The sequence below is a fragment of the Paramormyrops kingsleyae genome, chromosome 22 (assembly GCF_048594095.1).
Source record: "Paramormyrops kingsleyae isolate MSU_618 chromosome 22, PKINGS_0.4, whole genome shotgun sequence".
In the NCBI taxonomy this organism is placed as follows: domain Eukaryota; kingdom Metazoa; phylum Chordata; class Actinopteri; order Osteoglossiformes; family Mormyridae; genus Paramormyrops; species Paramormyrops kingsleyae.
This window is the reverse complement of record NC_132818.1, coordinates 5,659,824-5,677,877: the sequence shown is the minus strand read 5'-3', so window position 1 is coordinate 5,677,877 and position 18,054 is coordinate 5,659,824. Positions and strand designations below refer to the sequence as shown.

Below are 18,054 nucleotides of genomic sequence, written 5' to 3'. Positions count from 1 at the left end.
TTGTTTCTCAATAAGGCCTGGGGCTGACGCTCTTGCTGAGATCTGGGTGCACATTACCAGCATAAAGCAATCACCCTACTTCCTGCGTCCTCCTGGGTTTCTCGGCTAGACGGCTATGCCTGTGACCATCACTCTGGGGGAAAACACTCAGACTAAACGCTCAGACTTGCCACGTGATCATGAAGTGCTTTCCCACTGAGGAGTTTTTTTCAGAACCAAGAACTTCTGCCGGTTTCCCACTACAGGAAATGGGTCTAATTGTAGTTCCTCGGAGGCAGTTCCAGATCCCTTTTTAGTAGTACTACTTTTCTTCGAACACGACTGGGGAGGTGCTCGCAGCACTGCCTTGCTGATTGGTTGGCGCTCACAGCACTGCCTTGCTGATTGGTTGGCGCTCACAGCACTGCCTTGCTGATTGGTTGGCGCTCACAGCGATACCTTGCTGGTTGGCGCTTGTTTGAGGAGGCAGGGAGCAGATCTTGAGGTAACTAAGGAGCCTGGATGATGACGGCGCTAACGCCTGTGTAGGATCCCCCAAAATCTTCTGATGTCGAGGACAGATTTGGCTGGCAGAGCGCGACTGGCAGGGGGTGGGCTATCACGAGAGGGGCACTGGTATGGCCCCTCAGCAAGGGGGTGCTTCACACTACTGGGCGCTTGGGTGCCCCAGCCCCGCCCTGCGGTGACGGAATAGCAGAGGACGAGGTTCAGGTGAAATGTGCTCCCACCTTCCAGGGACTTTTCTAACATTTTGTTTTAGCACAGTCACATATCACCCTTCAAAATGGTGACACCCATGACACTAAGTGAAAGTGAGATAAAATGATGTGAACCAGGAAGAAAAACCACCTTGAGACATAGCCAGAGGAAAAGGGGAGCAGAATGGGACACGCCGGCCACAGATTCTTCTCTTCTCTCTGATCACTCAGTGCTCCTTTGACTCATTAACTCCTATCATCACAAAAGCGACTCTTCACGCCTTTACTGAACTACTTCGGTTTTGATAATGGAAGGCGGCAGTTGGTGGCAGACTTACACACACTTGTCTCCCATCTCATAACTTCACGGAGATCATTAAGGGCCTTAATGACCCACAAGCTACATCAAAGGCTGTTAAATTAGCCAAATGAAATTCCCCTCCAGCACAGAGTAGGTCTGAAAGACCTTGCAACCCAAGTGACTATTATAGTAAAAACTTGCAACCAAGCAATAGATATTATTGATATTAAATACCATACTGTATTTTTGTGTGTTTTTGGCTTTTGCCCAAAAACACCCCCTCATACAGGTACTGTAGGTATTTTCCTGAGGTTATTCATAGTCAGCATTCCAGAGAGCACCTACCCCCATATTATTCGTAGATCATTTAGCGTAAGAATGAACGGCTTCTGAATCCTCATGTTGGGTTTGATGTACGACAGAGCCGGTGTTACAGCAAGAATGTCCAGAAGCAGAGGAGCTGTATCAAATCAAACCCGAAGTCCCTTTAAAATGTGACTGTGACTTTAATAGGACACTAATTAAAATACTATACCCTGATTATCTGAAGTGAAAATTAAGTGATAATATTAAACAAAATGAACATTCACAGGCAAAATATTTACCAAAAGCAATGGTTTTGATAAATCGTGAGTTTATATCATTATCTAATCAGTCAAAAATTTAAGCTGCTTTTCTCAGAAATCTAGCTGATCTAAAAGGTCGCGGAAGCTGTGGTTAAAGCTGAAGGTGGAGCTTCTGTTAACAGTGAGCAATGCTTACAGGATACTGTAGATCTCAGCAATGATTAAAGCGGAACACCTGCAGAAACGACTCTTCTTTTCCCTCATCATATGAATGTAAAATGAGGAATAACTCACAGGCCATGATTTTCAGAATACAGAATGAGGGAGAACTAACAGATCATCATGTTCAGGGAGGGAAATGAGGGAGGACTAATAGGACAAAGTGTTCAGGGTATAAAATGAGGGAAGACTAACACAGCCTGGTGTTCAGGGAGGGAAATGAGGGAGGACTAATTGGACAAAGTGTTCAGGGTATAAAATGAGGGAAGACTAACACAGCCTGGTGTTCAGGGAGGGAAATGAGGGAGGACTAATAGGATAAAGTGTTCAGGGTATAAAATGAGGGAAGACTAACACAGCCTGGTGTTCAGGGAGGGAAATGAGGGACTACTAACAGGACATAGTTCCCAGGGTGTAAAAAGTGGGAAAACTAATAAAGCCTGCTGTTTAAAATAAGAAAGGACTAACAGGCCGCAGTGTTCAAGGTTTAAAATGAGAGACGTGGTGTTCAGAGAGAAAAATGAGGGAGGATTAAGAGTATATAATGTTCAGCATGTAAAATGAAGGAAGAGTAACATAGACTGATATTCAGAGTGTAAAGTAAGGGAGGATTAATAAGATGTAGTGTTCAGGGTGTAAAACAACGGAAGACCAACAAAGCATGATGTTCAGAGTGAAAAATGAGGGAGGACTATTAGGATGTAGCGTTCAGGGTATAAAATAAGGGAAGACTAATAAAGCCTGGTGTTCAGGGTGTAAAATGAGGGAGGACTAACAGGATGTAGTGTTCAGGGTGTAAATGAGGGAAGACTAATATAGCATGGTGTTCAGGGTGTAAATGAGGGAAGACTAATATAGCATGGTGTTCAGGGTGTAAAATAAGTGAGGGCAAACAGTCCACATTTATGACGCTTCAGCTATGCTGCAAGAGAAAATGACATTGAAAATGCCATTTTCACATAAAGACAGACTCCTTTATAGCCAGATTCCGCCGCTTGCCGCAGTTCGGTTTGGGTCGGAGCTGCTACATGCAAGGAAATGGCCGTGTGGTTGAAAGCGCTCCTTCATGATCTTCAGTGCACCACAGAGCATTGCTGTACTTGGTGGGAAGCCATAGCAACTCTGCATAAATACTGCAGAGGTCTTCTGCGAGGGACATGACTACTGAATGATCTTCATTTGTTTGACCTTCATTCCAGCCACATTACGATAATCTCAATGAATTTAACGCAAAACACGAGACTATAGCAGATAAAAGTTCAGAGGGTCATGGTTGTGTAAGTCATACAGTACATTTAAATTGCGTTAACAAAATACATCTTGAAAAATATATATTTGAAATTAAATCTTTTCTTTCTTGATCATATGAGACAATAAAATTGGTTCACAAATTATTTCCTGGAAAAAAAAATCTGTCTCTTTGTCAGGATTCAAAAAAGCGATGTATCTCTGATTCTTCCAGAGCAAAACACATGCCCTCTGTCAGCATGACTGGTTTGCGCGTTACAGCGTTAATTTTTCACATTGTTTAGTTACACTTTCAGATTTATCCTCAGGTTCCCTAACCGCTCTTTAACCTAACCCAGGTTCCTCACATGTGTGTACGTGATAATAATTTACAAAACTCTATTATTCAATATCTCTTTACTAGTGAAAATTAAACAAGTACTAAAAGTTTCATACATGTGCTACAGAATTGCTGAAAGACTAACACTCTAGGGCATCTGGGATCTCTCACCATGTATCTACCTGCCATCATAGACCAATGCAATTATATTACAAATTTTGTAGGGTCTCTGTCACTCGGGGGCCTTCTGAAATACGCCCCCCCCCCCCCCACCACCTGCTGTTTATAGCCCTCCTGGTACCTGATAAAAGCAAATGTGGGTTTGAAGCTCTTAACAAGCAGAAACCTCAAAGTGAGTAGCCTTCTGAACACATTTATGGACCTTCATCCCCAGGCTAAAGGAGAATGTAAATGGGCAATGACAATACGGCCTCTCTAGTTCAATCCCGTGTGACGATGGGGGCGAAGCAGGGACAGCTGAACGCAAAACCACAGCTACACACCAAACACTGAAGGTGATAATGGTGCAGAAATGTTTCCATTTAATTTCCAGGAATCACAATCTTTCATTTCTTAAGCAACGCAGCCAACAGAAATCCTGCAGCTACATGCAACAACATGCAACGACGAGACTGACAAACTGCTGCTTGTAATCTGTGCAGAGCGTGAAAAAAATTGTCATAAATTGCAGGCAGCTGGCAGCTTGAGTTCTGCAGATTCAGGCAAAACTTGCTGCTACTGCAACTACAGCTGGGTGCAGGGCAATCACAGAATTACCCTCCGCCTAGGTCCAGCAGGGGGGTACTGCAGTCTGCACTGCACACACTGCATCATTGCTAATGCTAACTACTCTGTAAGTGTAAAAGCATCAGAGCAGGCATTCTGAGCGGACAGTCCTGGGTATTGACAGAAAGTGTAGCCAAGGACCCAAGGACCCACAGGCCCCTTTTCCACTCCACTGGTGCCAGTGCTGGCACTGGGGCTGGTGCTCAGCTGGTGCTGAAGTTGGGAACCAGCAAGAGCCGGCCTGCATTTCCACGGACTTGAGAGCCCAGTGGGAACCGGGTGACAACACTGCGTCCACATCACAAACCACGCCCACTTTCCGACATTATCTTTATTTTGCGTTGCCTCGGTTACTCCGCCCACCTCTCATGACGACACGGGTGCTTCATCCAGGCCAGCAAAGGTTTGGTGCCGGTTTGGAGTCCATTTTGCAGCACTGGCGCCATTTTTTTTTTCTGTGGAAAAAAATGTGGTACTGGTTCCAAATTGGGGATCGGCACCGGCACCTTTGCAGTGGAAAAGGGGTAACAGAAACCCAGCCATGGACTCAAGTGGGTTACACCTGGTGTGTATGCCACATTGGGCGGACTCTTCGCTGTTGATCATCATCTTTGTCTAATAAACATGTTGGCAAAAAAGAAACATGTAGAATACATTCTGTGGGTGTGAGAGAATAAAATTACTCCAGGATGAGGATGGATCTGAGTAGAGAGAGAGAGAGAAACCCACAAACTTCCACCATCCACCATGTTGCTCTGGTGCATCTAACTTCCTGTAACTTGGCCTCTGCCTCCCCTTCCACACCACACAGACCACCTGCAGTTTAATTTCTACATCCTCTCTCTCTATAACCACAGAATACTCAATACAGACTATTTTCTCAGACAAACTTGCTCTGTTTTGGAGAGGAAAGGACAGGTTATGGTTCTCGGGGGGAAAAAAATCATTGTATGCGATTACACCAGATGTCAGTCAATCGGTCATTACCATTAGGACTTAATTTACAACATCCCTCTTAAAGACGGCTGTATGATGTTTGGACGTACTGCAAATTATCATATAAGTCATTTGGCTCTGTTGCCTTTTGAAGTCGCTTGTTAAAGCGGATTTTATGGGGCTTTCTTTTCCTGTGTGTTGCATGGGGGCGTTCTTTATTTTTATTAAGCATACTCTTGCGTATTGCGGTGGCAGGGGGTGTAGCGACTTAACCAAATAAGGTGGGTTATATGCACATAGTTGCTCAACTTTTCTCCTTCGCTACAAAGACGCAATACAGCGGCTGTATGTGTCCGTGATACATAGTTTCTGTTTATTTCATTGTACATTTGTGGTATTATTTGTCAACGTGGATATATTTACACGCTTTTACTGCGCCGTGGGACCTCTGACACCAGCGTATGTGAAAAGAGAGTTTCATTCAAACTACCGACAGTGGGATCGCACTTTTTGTGGCGCATATAAGTGAGTACTTTAGCCGTCGCTCAGTATTGATTGTGCCCCTGTGTTATTATTTTAACGCTGTTCCATTCTGGAGGCTTAAATGTAACTGAGAAGGTGTCAAACGAGTTTTTTTTTTTTTTTGTCGCTTTTATTACTATTGCCTCCCATAGACCTTCCGTGATATGTAACACGCCGGATTCAGTACGGTATTCCCGTGCTTCTAATTAATGCATTTTGGGTGAGCTGTAGCGGGTTATCACACTTGGGTGCTTCACGGCCGCGATCCCTGTCTGATTAAATCCGAAGGGGGGGCGCCACTGCCCGGGCCACGAGGGTCTGGGGCACTCACCTGAGCACCCCAGGGTGCGCCACCGCAAAACCTGTAAATGCCGCAGGGATCAAATAAAGCAACAATTAAGTTATACGTTTGTGATCAAATCAGTGTTACGATGGGGGAAATAAATTAAAAGCAGCAAAAAGAATTAGAAGTAGGATACCTCCCCCGATATTCGGAATAACGTTGGGCTGTGGCTCATTGCGAGATGCCATGACCATGATTTTAAACATCAGAAGTGCGGTAGTCTTTACATATAACCCTGCATGTAAAACATTTTTTTAAATATCTCCGCTATAACTAAAGCATAAAATGCAAATTAGTGGAACAGAGGTCAGGCGGTGCCTGTTAGCGTTGCAGACCTAATGAGTATGTTCATGAGCAAAGGGAGCTGGTACCAGCCGCTTGGCAATACAGGCCCTTCATGTCCCGCAGGATTCGGGCTCGATGTTAATAAGACCCCTTACCCTCTTCAAACGGTCAGTGTCGCTTTTTGACAGGCAAAAAAAAAAATCCATCCATCTTTCATAAGCGCTTATGCGGGGGGGGGCTCCCACTGAGCCTGGAGTCTCCTGGGAAATACAAGGCCTGAGGCAGGGCAGCGGGGGGGGGGGGGGGGGGGGGGGGGGGGGGCGGATTCGAACCCTGAACCAGGGAGACGTGATGGACGTAACAGGGCATACTAAATATGAGCAGTATGGAATGCCGCTGCCGGTTTTGGGCTTAGTGTTTTATGGCAGGTGAACTAATGAGGCTGCTAGAGTTCGGAGCCGTAAGCCATTTCTGCCGCATTGGGGGTTTTTATTTTATGGGCGGTGGGTGGCTGAGGGGGCTAAGGGCGTGTGCTCAGAAGGTCACTGGTTCCAACCTCAGTAGAACAGTCTGTGGGCTCTTGAACAAGGCCCTTAAACCATATAACCAAATAAAGCATTTATCACTTCATCATATCCCCATGAGTTGTGCAGTGCTCAGAGTGGGTCACTGCCCCCCTACCCCCAATATCTTATATGTAGAAGTGAGTCCTGAGTTTGCTGGTCCAGAACCGGCCCAGTGGTACGAGGACACTCTATTAAGCCGACAGGCCGTCGTCTGGCTCACACACCCCACCCAACCCCCAGTGGAGGTAGAGGGCACATGTGGTCACGCCGTCTTTCACATTCACTGGATGTAGCTGCAGCTTCACTTCCCGCTTGCTGCCTCTCAGCCAAGCGCCCAGCTCCCTTCTCCCTCCCCCCCGGAGGCGGCGAGCCCAAACCCTACCATCCAGGGACCGTCCGCCGATCCCCAGCCCCTCACACGGTCACCCATGGCTGCCAGCAGCGCATCGCTGAGCAGTAAAGAACAGAAAGCAAGTCAAGCTTCACTGCAATTTGCCCAGTGAAGATACCAGTGAGAAGACAAGGGCAAAAGGATCAGCATTTAATGTATCGCTCTACACATCAGGCTGAGCTTTTTTACAACCTTTGATCGAGGCGCATGACTTGTTTACTACTAATGGAGATAGTATGCAAGTTTAGCTTCGTCTACATTGTTAAAAAAACACAGATGCTTTCTTTAAATGTTGACTCAAAAAAGGATGTCTTGCATATTAGTAACAGACTGTTATGTCTGTAACTGTACACTCTGCAACAGGTCTGGTGGCAGATCTGAAATTAATCTGCTGAGAATTAAACTCAGGCAGTTAATCTAAACTCAGTTTTATTATGTGTTAATTTATTCAAATTAAAATGCTCAAAAACCATATAATACAGTAAATAATATTGCAAAATTCTTAGGCGGTCAAAGAAAATATTTAAAGCTATATATCAGGGTAGTAAATGTGTATTTGCTGGGGGGAAAAAAAACTATTTAACATTAGAACATATGCAGATTAAGAGTAACACAATACAAACTAACAAGAATTTTTTCAGTTCTCCAAAAAGTTACCGTCGTCTTGTTAGACGGCTAGATGAACACGCTTCAGTCCCCAAAGCTCTCCTCAGCGCCAACTCAGCCATTACATGTATTCATTAAATATCACCACCAGCTCACATAATTAATAAAATTAATTAGTTTAAAAGTTAAATGAGGTATTGATTAGCCTTACTAGGTGTGCTAGTGGTCAAGTCAAAAAAATACATAGATGGTTGCTGTGAATCCTGGGGTGACTTTATCAGTCCTCGGTACACAGAGGATATCGAGCATGACGGTTTTACGGCAACATGAAGATCATTTAAACATGATTTCCTTTGCCTGGCTAAGACTTTAGCATGTCTTGTACATGAGGATGATTTCGAGACCCTTAGCAAACAGCAGCAGTCGTAATCAGGACAATGTTATCGCTTCTATTTCAGGCAGCGTGTGTTACTGTGTGCACAGGCCGACAGCCCTCTTATGATCCCCATTTCTGTAATTAGATTATGATGAAGGAGGTGCTCTGTGTTCCTCCAGAGTGGAATGTCACGCAGTCTGCGTGAAAGTTTGTCCAGGGTTTGATGGAGGTGACCACTTTGCACACTCGAGTCTGCATCCTACTGACCTGCTTTGAAACGGCTCCTTCTCATATTTTTTTTATTTCGTCATCTGTTTAACTTCCCCCTTTTCTTTGTTTCCTTGCGTCTAGTGACTCCCCACGCCGCCCTCTGACGGGGGGGGCTTATTAGCTGCCGTCGACGAGCGAATACCAAAGATGCTGGATTGCGAAAGTGGCATTAAATTTTCTGCCGAATGATAGAAATGCAGAAATGCAGGCTTGGAAGGCAGCCTGCGGCGGACATAGACCTACAGTCCGGGTGCGTTGGGCTCGTCCTCTTAGACACGGTTTAAGGGGCGCAGCAGAGAGCAGCGCCGGTTAATCGATTCTTCTGCTCTCTGGATCACATTAAGTCAAGCCTTTGTTCCTTAAAAATCCCACAAGCTATTTAGACACAAAATTTAAACAGCGAGCCGTCACACATTTTATTCCCCCGTATTTCCTGGAGTAGATGGCTTCCCTCTCTCACAGTTATTAGAATAATAATTCCTTTATGTAAAATTCTCGGCAGTAAAACGTTAAACTCTGGCGTGCCGACATCGCAGCGCCTGCTGCAGCCCGTCCATCGTGAACGGATCTCCGTCTGGCGGTTTCCCGTTACTCAGTAAAGCGAAAAGATGATCATTTACTTAAGACCGAACCCGCGTTCTCCATCGTCATCGTGCGGGGCTAAAATTCTCTGCGGTGTGCTGTGGACGCCTCTCTCTCCTTAACTCGGGTTATAATTTGGACGACGGCTGGGTCACCGAGGACGGAGGAGACGGCACGGCCAGGAAGGCTGCCCGCTGATTGGCTGCCCACTGATTGGCTGCCCGCTGATTGGCTGCCCGCTGATAGGCTGCTCTTCTGGGCCACAGACGGTGCCACCCGTCACCTGTCCCTCTTCCTGCCGCTTAGCTGCTCCACAACGGTATTATATAAACAGCAGGTTAATCCTCTGTGAAGGGAAGTGGCCATGATCTGATTGAGACTGAGGGGTCATGTGAACTCCTCCCTGTACGTAACGGGACTCGCTGTATGATATGCAACCATGTAGCCCAGTGCTGTATGTAAAGCCATTCTGTGTAAAATATCTGCTGTGTAGGGTTCTCCACTGCCCCCTACAGGCTAATGACAGGTCCATCCTCAAAGCCCTGCCCACTATCCGGCTCTCACCTCAGTTTCTTGACTACAGCATAACTTCTGCTTCCATATCTAATCCCAAATCCACCAGAAAGCCGATTTCCAAGCCCAGCTAAGATCGTTCCAGGCAGCGTCCCTGATTCTCCCAACCCAGAGCTGCCAAGCCAGAGTCACTCAGACCGTCAGCTTTGGGGTGAATTGGGGGGCAGCGCCCTGCCTGTCATCAGAAGGTCACCAGTTAAAATCCCAGCGTTACCGGACTGACTTCAATGTGGGTCCTTAATGAAACACCATTATTGGCTACATGCCAGTTTGTTTTCTGTAAGAGTCACATGATTTGCTTGAATGCCTCGGACATAGACCCGGTTCTCGGAAACTCCGTTTCAACGTCATTTAAACTGTGACCGGGCATTATTGCAAAATAAGCCTGAAAGTGTGACCTTTACAGTACGGCGACCCACGTACAATCCCTGCCGACGTTTATCTGTCTCCTCTGCTTCCCATTTCCAATTATCCAGGAAAGAAAACATCTTCCCAGCTTCAGAAATCTCTCTGGTTACATGTGTGCAGGATCACCTTCCCTGAGGGAAAAGTCCTCTCCTCTCACTTTATGAAGGATTTGCCGACCAGCAGTGTAGCTGAGCTCGTTTGGAGCAGTTCACAGGTTGAGAGAGATAAGCCTGGTCTTTGTGAAAATAAGCGAGCACTCGCGATAGAAAATCCTCTATCGATCGCTCTGCAGGAAGGCCTGCTCCGTGCCAGCCAGTCCTGATAGGCCTCTCCGGGAGAAGTTTTCTTCATCTCTCTCCTTTATATTTCTGTCCCCTGCAAAGGTAACTGACGTTGAATAGAGATCCAACAAAATAGATACATGTAGTATATCAGTTCTGAGACCTCAAAGCCAGTCACTTGACGGTGGACTGTATTTGGTGAAAATAAAGAAAGATGAGAATGGGTGGTTTTTATGTGAGGTGATGAGAATGCTGTCGAAGGCAACGTCTGATTCTACAGCTAAGGTAATTGGAACAGTTTTTATCAGGCTGGAACGGGAGCCAGACGGAAAAGACCGGAACCAGATAAGCGATACTGTGACTGCAGAGGGGATGGGGGGGGGGGGGCACCTTCCTCCCCAAAGTTTAAAGTAGCAGGATTAATTGACTGATCAATGACACTTAATAACATTCATGTAGCTGATGATTATTTTTTTTTTTATTTCACCCAAAGCAGCATTTTTTTCTTTTTGCAAAAACAAGGTCATAGCAATTGGCGGTTAAGGGCTTGTGCAGTGCTGCCTTCGCTGTGGTTTGGACGAGGGACCATCCAAGCACAGGCGCCGTAGCCTTACCTGCTGAGCCTCCTTCCGGCCACCTGCATGTAAACACAATATCAATTTATTGACCTGATCGGTTCCACGCTGGTCAGTAGGGCAGACAATCAGCCCTCTAAGTCTGAACCTCTGCATCCTGAGAGTTCCTTTCCCAAAAGGACACCTCCTAACATGAAGCAGACAGCCCCGTGGTCTAGTTGTGACCTCAGAGGCGGCCACAGGGCGGGGTGGGGGCTGTGAGCCGGGGTTCTGCTTCGATGATGCGCATGAGGAACCGAGAGAAGGAAGCGCGGCCCAGTCTCAGCTATCGATGCGACACTGCAGATGTTTTTGGCCGTGAGATCACTGCCAGGAACACAATACAAATGAGCAAGTTTGTGACATGTGAGGCCCCGCATTACCTAACGGAGACTAACTGCAGCCACCTGGTGTTGACCCCCAAACCCCACAGAGCATGCAGGAAACCGGCATTTCTCTTACATCTATAGCAGAGATTGTCAGGCATATTCTTTAAAGCATCTCAGATGTAGACTGAATACTCAAAACGTTTATACAAGTTGCCGTCTCCTTGTTTTGTCTTTGCGCGTGAATTTCAGACAGACACACAGGCAGATATCTGGTCCGATCCGGCTGCCAGACCCCTGTACGTCTAATGCCTGTCAGACGGTCATTGCACCTGAATCACTGTCACACTTATGCAAGTGCCCCCAATTAGCTTGCTTTGCCGCCCCAAATTTTGAGATAGAAATCAGCAGATACGTCTCCCTCTGCCAAAAAGAGATGCATAAACATTTCCTCGCAGATGAAGAGAGGCCCCACAGGGCAGACTCTGCCTCGGGCAGCACTGAAGTGTCACGCGGGTGATCAGGAGTGAGACAGAGCAGAAAGGGACCCTCACGCACCATAGCAGCATTTGCTCCTTGGTTATAGAGGCAACAGGATCAGGACCCCAGCTATAGGCTGGAAACGTGGGATATTTGAATGGAAATGCCCTCAATGCTGCAGGCCCCGCCCCCTAACTTTCATATTTGCTTCCCATAGGCTGGCCACGGTGGATGCTGGCTCCCGTTGTTGCAGTTGGGCTGCTGCCATCAGCTTTGTAACAGGTGAGGCCACACCCACCCAGAAGCAAAATGTGGTGGAGGTGTGGGTACAAATGGGTCATACTGCGAAACTGCTCCAGCGCCATCGTGCATTTATACACTTATATGTACCCTCAGACACAATTTTTAACACGGTAAACAAAAAGAGCATTTCTTTTGAAAACCTGTGCCGGTTATAAATCAAACCACGGAATTTTAAAAGGGGCAAAACTACAAAACTTGTGAAATATTACCCTGGGTGAGGCAGCACTAAATAACAGAGGCAGCCACTAAACACAAAGCCCCTGTTGCCACGGTTATTGGTTCACCTATTTTTTCCATGACCTAAACATGCCAGATGGGGGAGTGGGGGGGGGGGGCGGGGGTCCGATGCGGATGAAGCATACACTGACTCTTCTGCTTGCAGAAAGTTGCCTGGATCTGATAGCTACATGCCCAGAACCGCTGACTAGTAACCGGTAACCGGTTAACCAAACAGTCCTCGTGTTTACAAAGTCCCCAGTCCACTTACTATCCAGATCACCTCTCAGATCTTCTCCTGCTGTACACCACGGTCCCACAGACACAAGTGGCTCTCCCTCCCTACGATCTCCCCGTGCCCCCCCCTCCCATCCATGATGGAGGCCATCGCGAAATACGACTTCAACGCCACTGCCGAGGATGAGCTCAGCTTCCGGAAGGGCGACATTCTGAAGGTGAGCGGGAAACGAAACGGCCCTCCAGTCGCCATGGTGCTAATTACTGCCCCCCCCCCCCCCCAAACCGTGTATGGTGCGACAGAGGAAGCCTATGCCGTCTCAGCACTGCACACATGCACGCTTCCCTTTACACTACCTCCCTCCGCTTCCCCCAGATCCTGAGCAGTGAGGATCACTGGTACAAGGCGGAGCTGCACGGCCATGAAGGGTTCGTGCCCAAAAATTACACAGAAAGGAAGGTGCCCAGGTGAGCCTGTGAATACTCTGCAGGTATTCCCTGTGCCTGTATATGTGCAAGTATTCCCTGTGTGTGTGTGTGCATGTGTCCGTATGTCTGCGGGTACAGCCTGTGTATGTGTCCGTATGTCTGCCGGTACACCCTGTGCGCGTGTCCGTATGTGTGCGGGTACACCCTGTGCGCGTGTCCTTATGTCTGCGGGTACACCCTGTGCGCGTGTCCGTATGTCTGCGGGTACACCCTGTGCGCGTGTCCTTATGTGTGCGGGTACACCCTGTGCGCGTGTCCGTTTGTCTGCGGGTACACCCTGTGCGCGTGTCCGTATGTCTGCGGGTACACCCTGTGCGCGTGTCCTTATGTGTGCGGGTACACCCTGTGCGCGTGTCCGTATGTCTGCGGGTACACCCTGTGCGCGTGTCCTTATGTGTGCGGGTACACCCTGTGCGCGTGTCCTTATGTGTGCGGGTACACCCTGTGCGCGTGTCCTTATGTGTGCGGGTACACCCTGTGCGCGTGTCCTTATGTGTGCGGGTACACCCTGTGCGCGTGTCCGTATGTGTGCGGGTACACCCTGTGCGCGTGTCCTTATGTGTGCGGGTACACCCTGTGCGCGTGTCCGTATGTGTGCGGGTACACCCTGTGCGTGTGTCCGTACGTCTGCAGGTACATCCTGTGTGTGTCTGTATGTTTGCATAACCACACGTCCCCCCCGCCAGTTGGTTCCACGAGAGCGCCAGTCGCCCCGCTGCGGAGGAGCTGCTGATGTCCCGCACTGTGGGCTCTTTCCTCATTCGCGGCAGCCAGAATTCTCCGGGGGACTTCTCCATTTCTGTCAGGTGGGCCTGCGACCTCCCCCCCCCCCGCACTGAGGGCTAATGGCATGGAGGATCCTACACAATATTTACGCCACTGGGTCTCTTTGCTATCCAAGGGAAAGTATTCTGCATTTATTTGGTTGGTGCTCTACCTGCTGGCTAGACTAAGCACTGCATGTACACTGAAGTAGAGTTTGTTCGAGGTAAGTTTGTCCTGTCTCACTATGCAGAGTGAGTCTAGAGTCTCTGGGGGCCTTTTTCAAAATAACTCTCCAACTCCCACTCCTCCAGCATGGTAAATTTCCCCAAAATTGTTTCAGCTAAACATCTAAATTAATAATACCAGAAAAGACATTTTAATAAACACAAGTCCTGTATTTTCACTTTTGTGAAAAATTGAATACACAAATAAAGCTGATTTGCCATTGCAGTGTGCTGTGTAATCTGGTGCATTGGGGGGGCCCTTCCAGTTCGGGCCCCAGCAACCGCCTGCCCTGACTGTCCCGTCACTGCACACAGGGGGGTAGTGGCCGGGGAACGGAGGGACGTGTGGGCCCCAATATTTATCTTGGCTTCAGTCATCCCTCCAGAAAATAGAAAATAATCATTTATATGTAAAATTTTTAAGCTGTCTCACTATCTCCCCCCCCCACCCCACCTCCCACTATCAAACTCTCTCCTACACCATGGGCTCCGACACCATTTGTCTCAAAGTAAATGAGTTTCTCAAAACTGATTAAATCCAGCGAGTGCTCTGTGACATGGACGGAAAATTGCCCTTTAAATCCACCACGCAACACGAATAAATTATTGAAAAAACCAACTGCTATATACGGCTTAGGACTCCCTGAGACCGGAAGGTCATCGGTTCAAATTCCGAGGTCAGCAGAGTCATAAGCTCATAAGCCGCAGCCCCCCCCCCCCCCCCCGGGACTGTCTGATCCTGATCTCGAAAATCATACATTACTTTGGATAACTGCATCTACTAAGTCAGTGTGATGTGATACGAGACCTATCATGTTCCTGAGAAAACCTGATACGCTGTGGTCCCATACTGTGGAAAAACCGCTGATCACATCATCAGCCTGAATGTATATAAAAGAGAGCCATGAAAAAGAGCCCTTTGCCCCCAACATACCAGACCTGTCCCCAAAGCGATCCGTGTGCCCACAGACACCATTGTGATGTGCAGCATTTCAAAGTGATGAAGGACAAAAAAGGCAGCTACTTCCTATGGACGGAGAAGTTCACCTCCCTGAACAAGCTGGTGGAGTACTACAAGACCACCTCCATCTCCAAGCAGACCCAGATCTTCCTGAGGGAGGACAGGCCAAGCGAGCCGTTCCCGCCCATGCACCATCAGGTAGGAGGGTATCCGCCCCCTGCGAATCCACAGCACCACCTGCTGGACCCTGGTGGAGTTTCAGCCACACGCACATACGCTTGGATTTATGGGCACGTGACTTAAGGTCACCGCGCCACAAACGGCGGCCAGACACATCGCCGAGAACAATCCCACTTAAAATGAGGCCACCTTGTTTATTCTTTGTCACGCTACAACCTAGAGGGCGCAGAATGCTTTCAGTGTAGCAGACCCATATAAAAAGTGCAAATAAAGGTACTGTGGTAAGTGGGGGCACTGAAACAACGATCAGCGCTTGTATGATGACGTATTGCTAAAATGATGTTGATAATTCAGACTTTGGTTTGGTCTGAATTATGTGGAGTCAGCGCAGTGTGGGACTGAAGCTGGGACTGAAGCTGAATCCACGTGTACACACACAGGCCCCAAGGGGTCGCTTTGCTCCAAAAGTAACATCCCACGCTGGTCCAAGCATTTCCGAAACGGGAAACCCGAAAAAGCCTGCGGTACAGGGGATTTCCGAACAGACAGGAATAGCATAGATCTTCACACATGGCGAATGGGTGATGCAGAGCCTGTGATCTGTCTGTAAGGCCTGTCCCACCCTCTCAGCAGGGGAAGAGGGGAAGTGCCTGTGATCTGTCTGTAAGGCCTGTCCCACCCTCTCAGCAGGGGAAGAGGGGAAGTGGCCCCGAGGGGAGGAGTCACCACTACGACGGCCTCGGAGGCTCCCCGTCTTTCAGGAACTTTGACACCATACCCCCTGCTCATCAAGTACTGAGACACTCACCCCCCGCGCACACACACCTCCCGCCGCACTGACAGTTTCACCGTGAAAACGAAGATAGCATCTGTGAAAGCTCACTGGCAGGCTGGAAGTCGCTGCACTAGGCTGCGTTAAACTTTGCTAGGCTGTGTTAGGCTGCACTAGGCCGTGTTAAGCTTTGCTAGGCTCTGTTAGACTTTGCTAGGCTGCACCAGGCTGTGTAGGCTGCATTAGGCTCCACTAGGCTGCGTTAGTCTGCACTAGGCTGTGTTAAACTTTGCTAGGCTGTGTTAGGCTACACTAGGCTGCATTAAGCTTTGCTAGGCTATATTAGGCTGCACTAGGCTGTGTTAGACTGTGTTAAGCTTTGCTAGGCTGTTTAATGCTGCACTAGTTTGCATTAAGCTTTGCTAGGATGCACTAGGCTGTATTAGGCTTTGCTAGGCTGCACTAGGCTGTGCTGGGCTGCACTAGGCTGTGTTAGACTGCGTTAGGCAGCGCCAGGCGGGGGCACCTCTCTGATGACGGGACTCACTCCAGCAGCAAACATCCTGCAGGCACATTAACATACAGACACCTCATGACGTTTACTAATTATAAGCCTTCATGCACGAACAGGCAATTGTAAATAAGATAAATAAGACACTATAGATAGAGGAAATTCTGTTCTGCTGCTACCACGATGTTTGTAAAAGCATCCATCATGCAGTCTCTAGCGTGGTGGATTTGTTCCTTCGCGAGGCGTTCTTCCTTCCGCAGTTAAACCTGTGCATGTTTCCCTGCCCTCTCAGCCCAGGAGGAATATGGAGGAGAGAGCTCACACCATCGGGGCAGTGGGGAGGAGCAGCCCCTTCGGCCCCGCCCCCGTGCCCCGCCGAGCCTCTGACACCATGGCACTGACACAGGTACAACCCGCATAGGCCTTCCAAAGCTTTAATGGTGATCTCTCACCCCCAGCTTCTATACTGTCCCCCCCCCCTCCCCCCTCCCCCCTCCCAAAGGCTATTATGTCCCACATTTCTGTTACAAAAAGTTTCCCCGTCCCTGTGTGCTGCATATTCCCAGCGGCCCGCCAAGCACGTGAGAGCGCTGTACGACTTCATGGCGGAGGAGGCGGACGAGCTGGGCTTCTGCGCTGGGGAAATCCTGGAGGTTCTCGACTGGTCCGATCCGTCGTGGTGGAAAGGAAGACTGCAGGGCAGAATCGGCCTCTTCCCAGCCAACTACACCATGCCCATCTGAGCCGTGCTGCTGGTCGTTACCTGCCTTCAAGGCCACGGTTAACATATAAGGTTCCAGGGATTTACCATGAAGGATACGGTAGCCAGAGATAAACGGCACTGAAGCTGTACATACTGACATATTTTGTTGTTTTTTGCAAAGCCAAATGAGGCCTATAAATTGCAGTGGTGATACCTTTAATATAAAAACAAATTACGCTGTTGTGAATCTCGGCGGTCCAGTTTACAATGGATCAGAGCAGATTCTCATTCGTGCAACTACATCCATTTGCCGAGATACATTTAATCTACAGCTCTGGAAAAAAATTAAGAGACCACAGCAAAATGTTTAGTTTCACTCATTTCTCAATTTATGGGTGTGCATCTGTGATTATATATATATATATATATATATATATATATTACAGGTTATTAACCAATCAGAACCGCTCACCACACTCCTGCTTCACCTGGTTCTTGTGTACTGCAGTCTTAGAAACATCCTGGAAGCAGCCTGTCTCACAGTGTAGCCTTCTGCCAACAGAACCGGGATTAAACCAGGATTTACGTTTTTAAATACAGTGGTCTCTTGATTTTTTACAGAGTTCTATATATGAAGCTTCAACGGGAGCAAAACCCACTCTGAAATAACAACAGGAAATATACACAGCTGTCTGTTAACATTTCACACTCCATCAGTAATATAACTGATTTAATGTATGATAGATATTTTCCATCATCTTATGCAGTCCTATGGTAAATTTTAAAATGTAAAACACATTTAAAAAAAATAAGTTAAAATACGCAAAGAAACGGTACATTTTACATCGCAATGAGCTGTTTAACACCGTCGTCTGCAAGTCGACTGAGAAGAGACACTGATAAGACAATCCTCCGTGTGTGTGAAAATACTTGGCCAATAAACCTAATTCTGATTTTTAAATCGTCTGTGTCGTATTTATTCCCCACAGCAAATGAT

The 18,054-nt window shown here is 47.8% G+C and overlaps 1 protein-coding gene across 4 annotated transcripts; it reads left to right on the top strand.

The window, feature by feature from the left end:
- Window positions 1-5,021: 5,021 nt before the first annotated feature.
- LOC111843314 (GRB2-related adaptor protein 2-like) lies at window positions 5,022-18,018 on the top strand. Of its 4 annotated transcripts, none has more exons than XM_072705091.1 (9): window positions 5,022-5,598; window positions 11,914-11,978; window positions 12,538-12,670; window positions 12,829-12,920; window positions 13,628-13,747; window positions 14,900-15,089; window positions 15,702-15,863; window positions 16,647-16,760; window positions 16,921-18,018. In XM_072705091.1, the coding sequence occupies exons 3-9, from the start codon at window positions 12,590-12,592 to the stop codon at window positions 17,095-17,097; spliced, it is 936 nt and encodes a 311-aa protein (XP_072561192.1). In that variant the 5' UTR covers window positions 5,022-5,598; window positions 11,914-11,978; window positions 12,538-12,589; the 3' UTR covers window positions 17,098-18,018. The 4 variants fall into 4 exon arrangements, with proteins under 4 accessions (XP_072561192.1, XP_023666577.1, XP_023666579.1 ...); XM_023810809.2 differs by having other exon boundaries at window positions 5,024-5,598; window positions 15,762-15,863; XM_023810808.2 differs by having other exon boundaries at window positions 5,025-5,598; window positions 15,759-15,863.
- The last annotated feature ends 36 nt before the right edge of the window (window positions 18,019-18,054 follow it).

Coding starts and splice junctions, on each gene's coding strand:
- LOC111843314 (XM_072705091.1), top strand. CDS start 12,590: ATGATGGAGGCCATCGCGAAATACGACTTCAACGCCACTGCCGAGGAT. Junction 12,671..12,828: donor GGAAGGGCGACATTCTGAAG/GTGAGCGGGAAA, acceptor CGCTTCCCCCAG/ATCCTGAGCAGTGAGGATCA. Junction 13,748..14,899: donor GACTTCTCCATTTCTGTCAG/GTGGGCCTGCGA, acceptor GTGTGCCCACAG/ACACCATTGTGATGTGCAGC.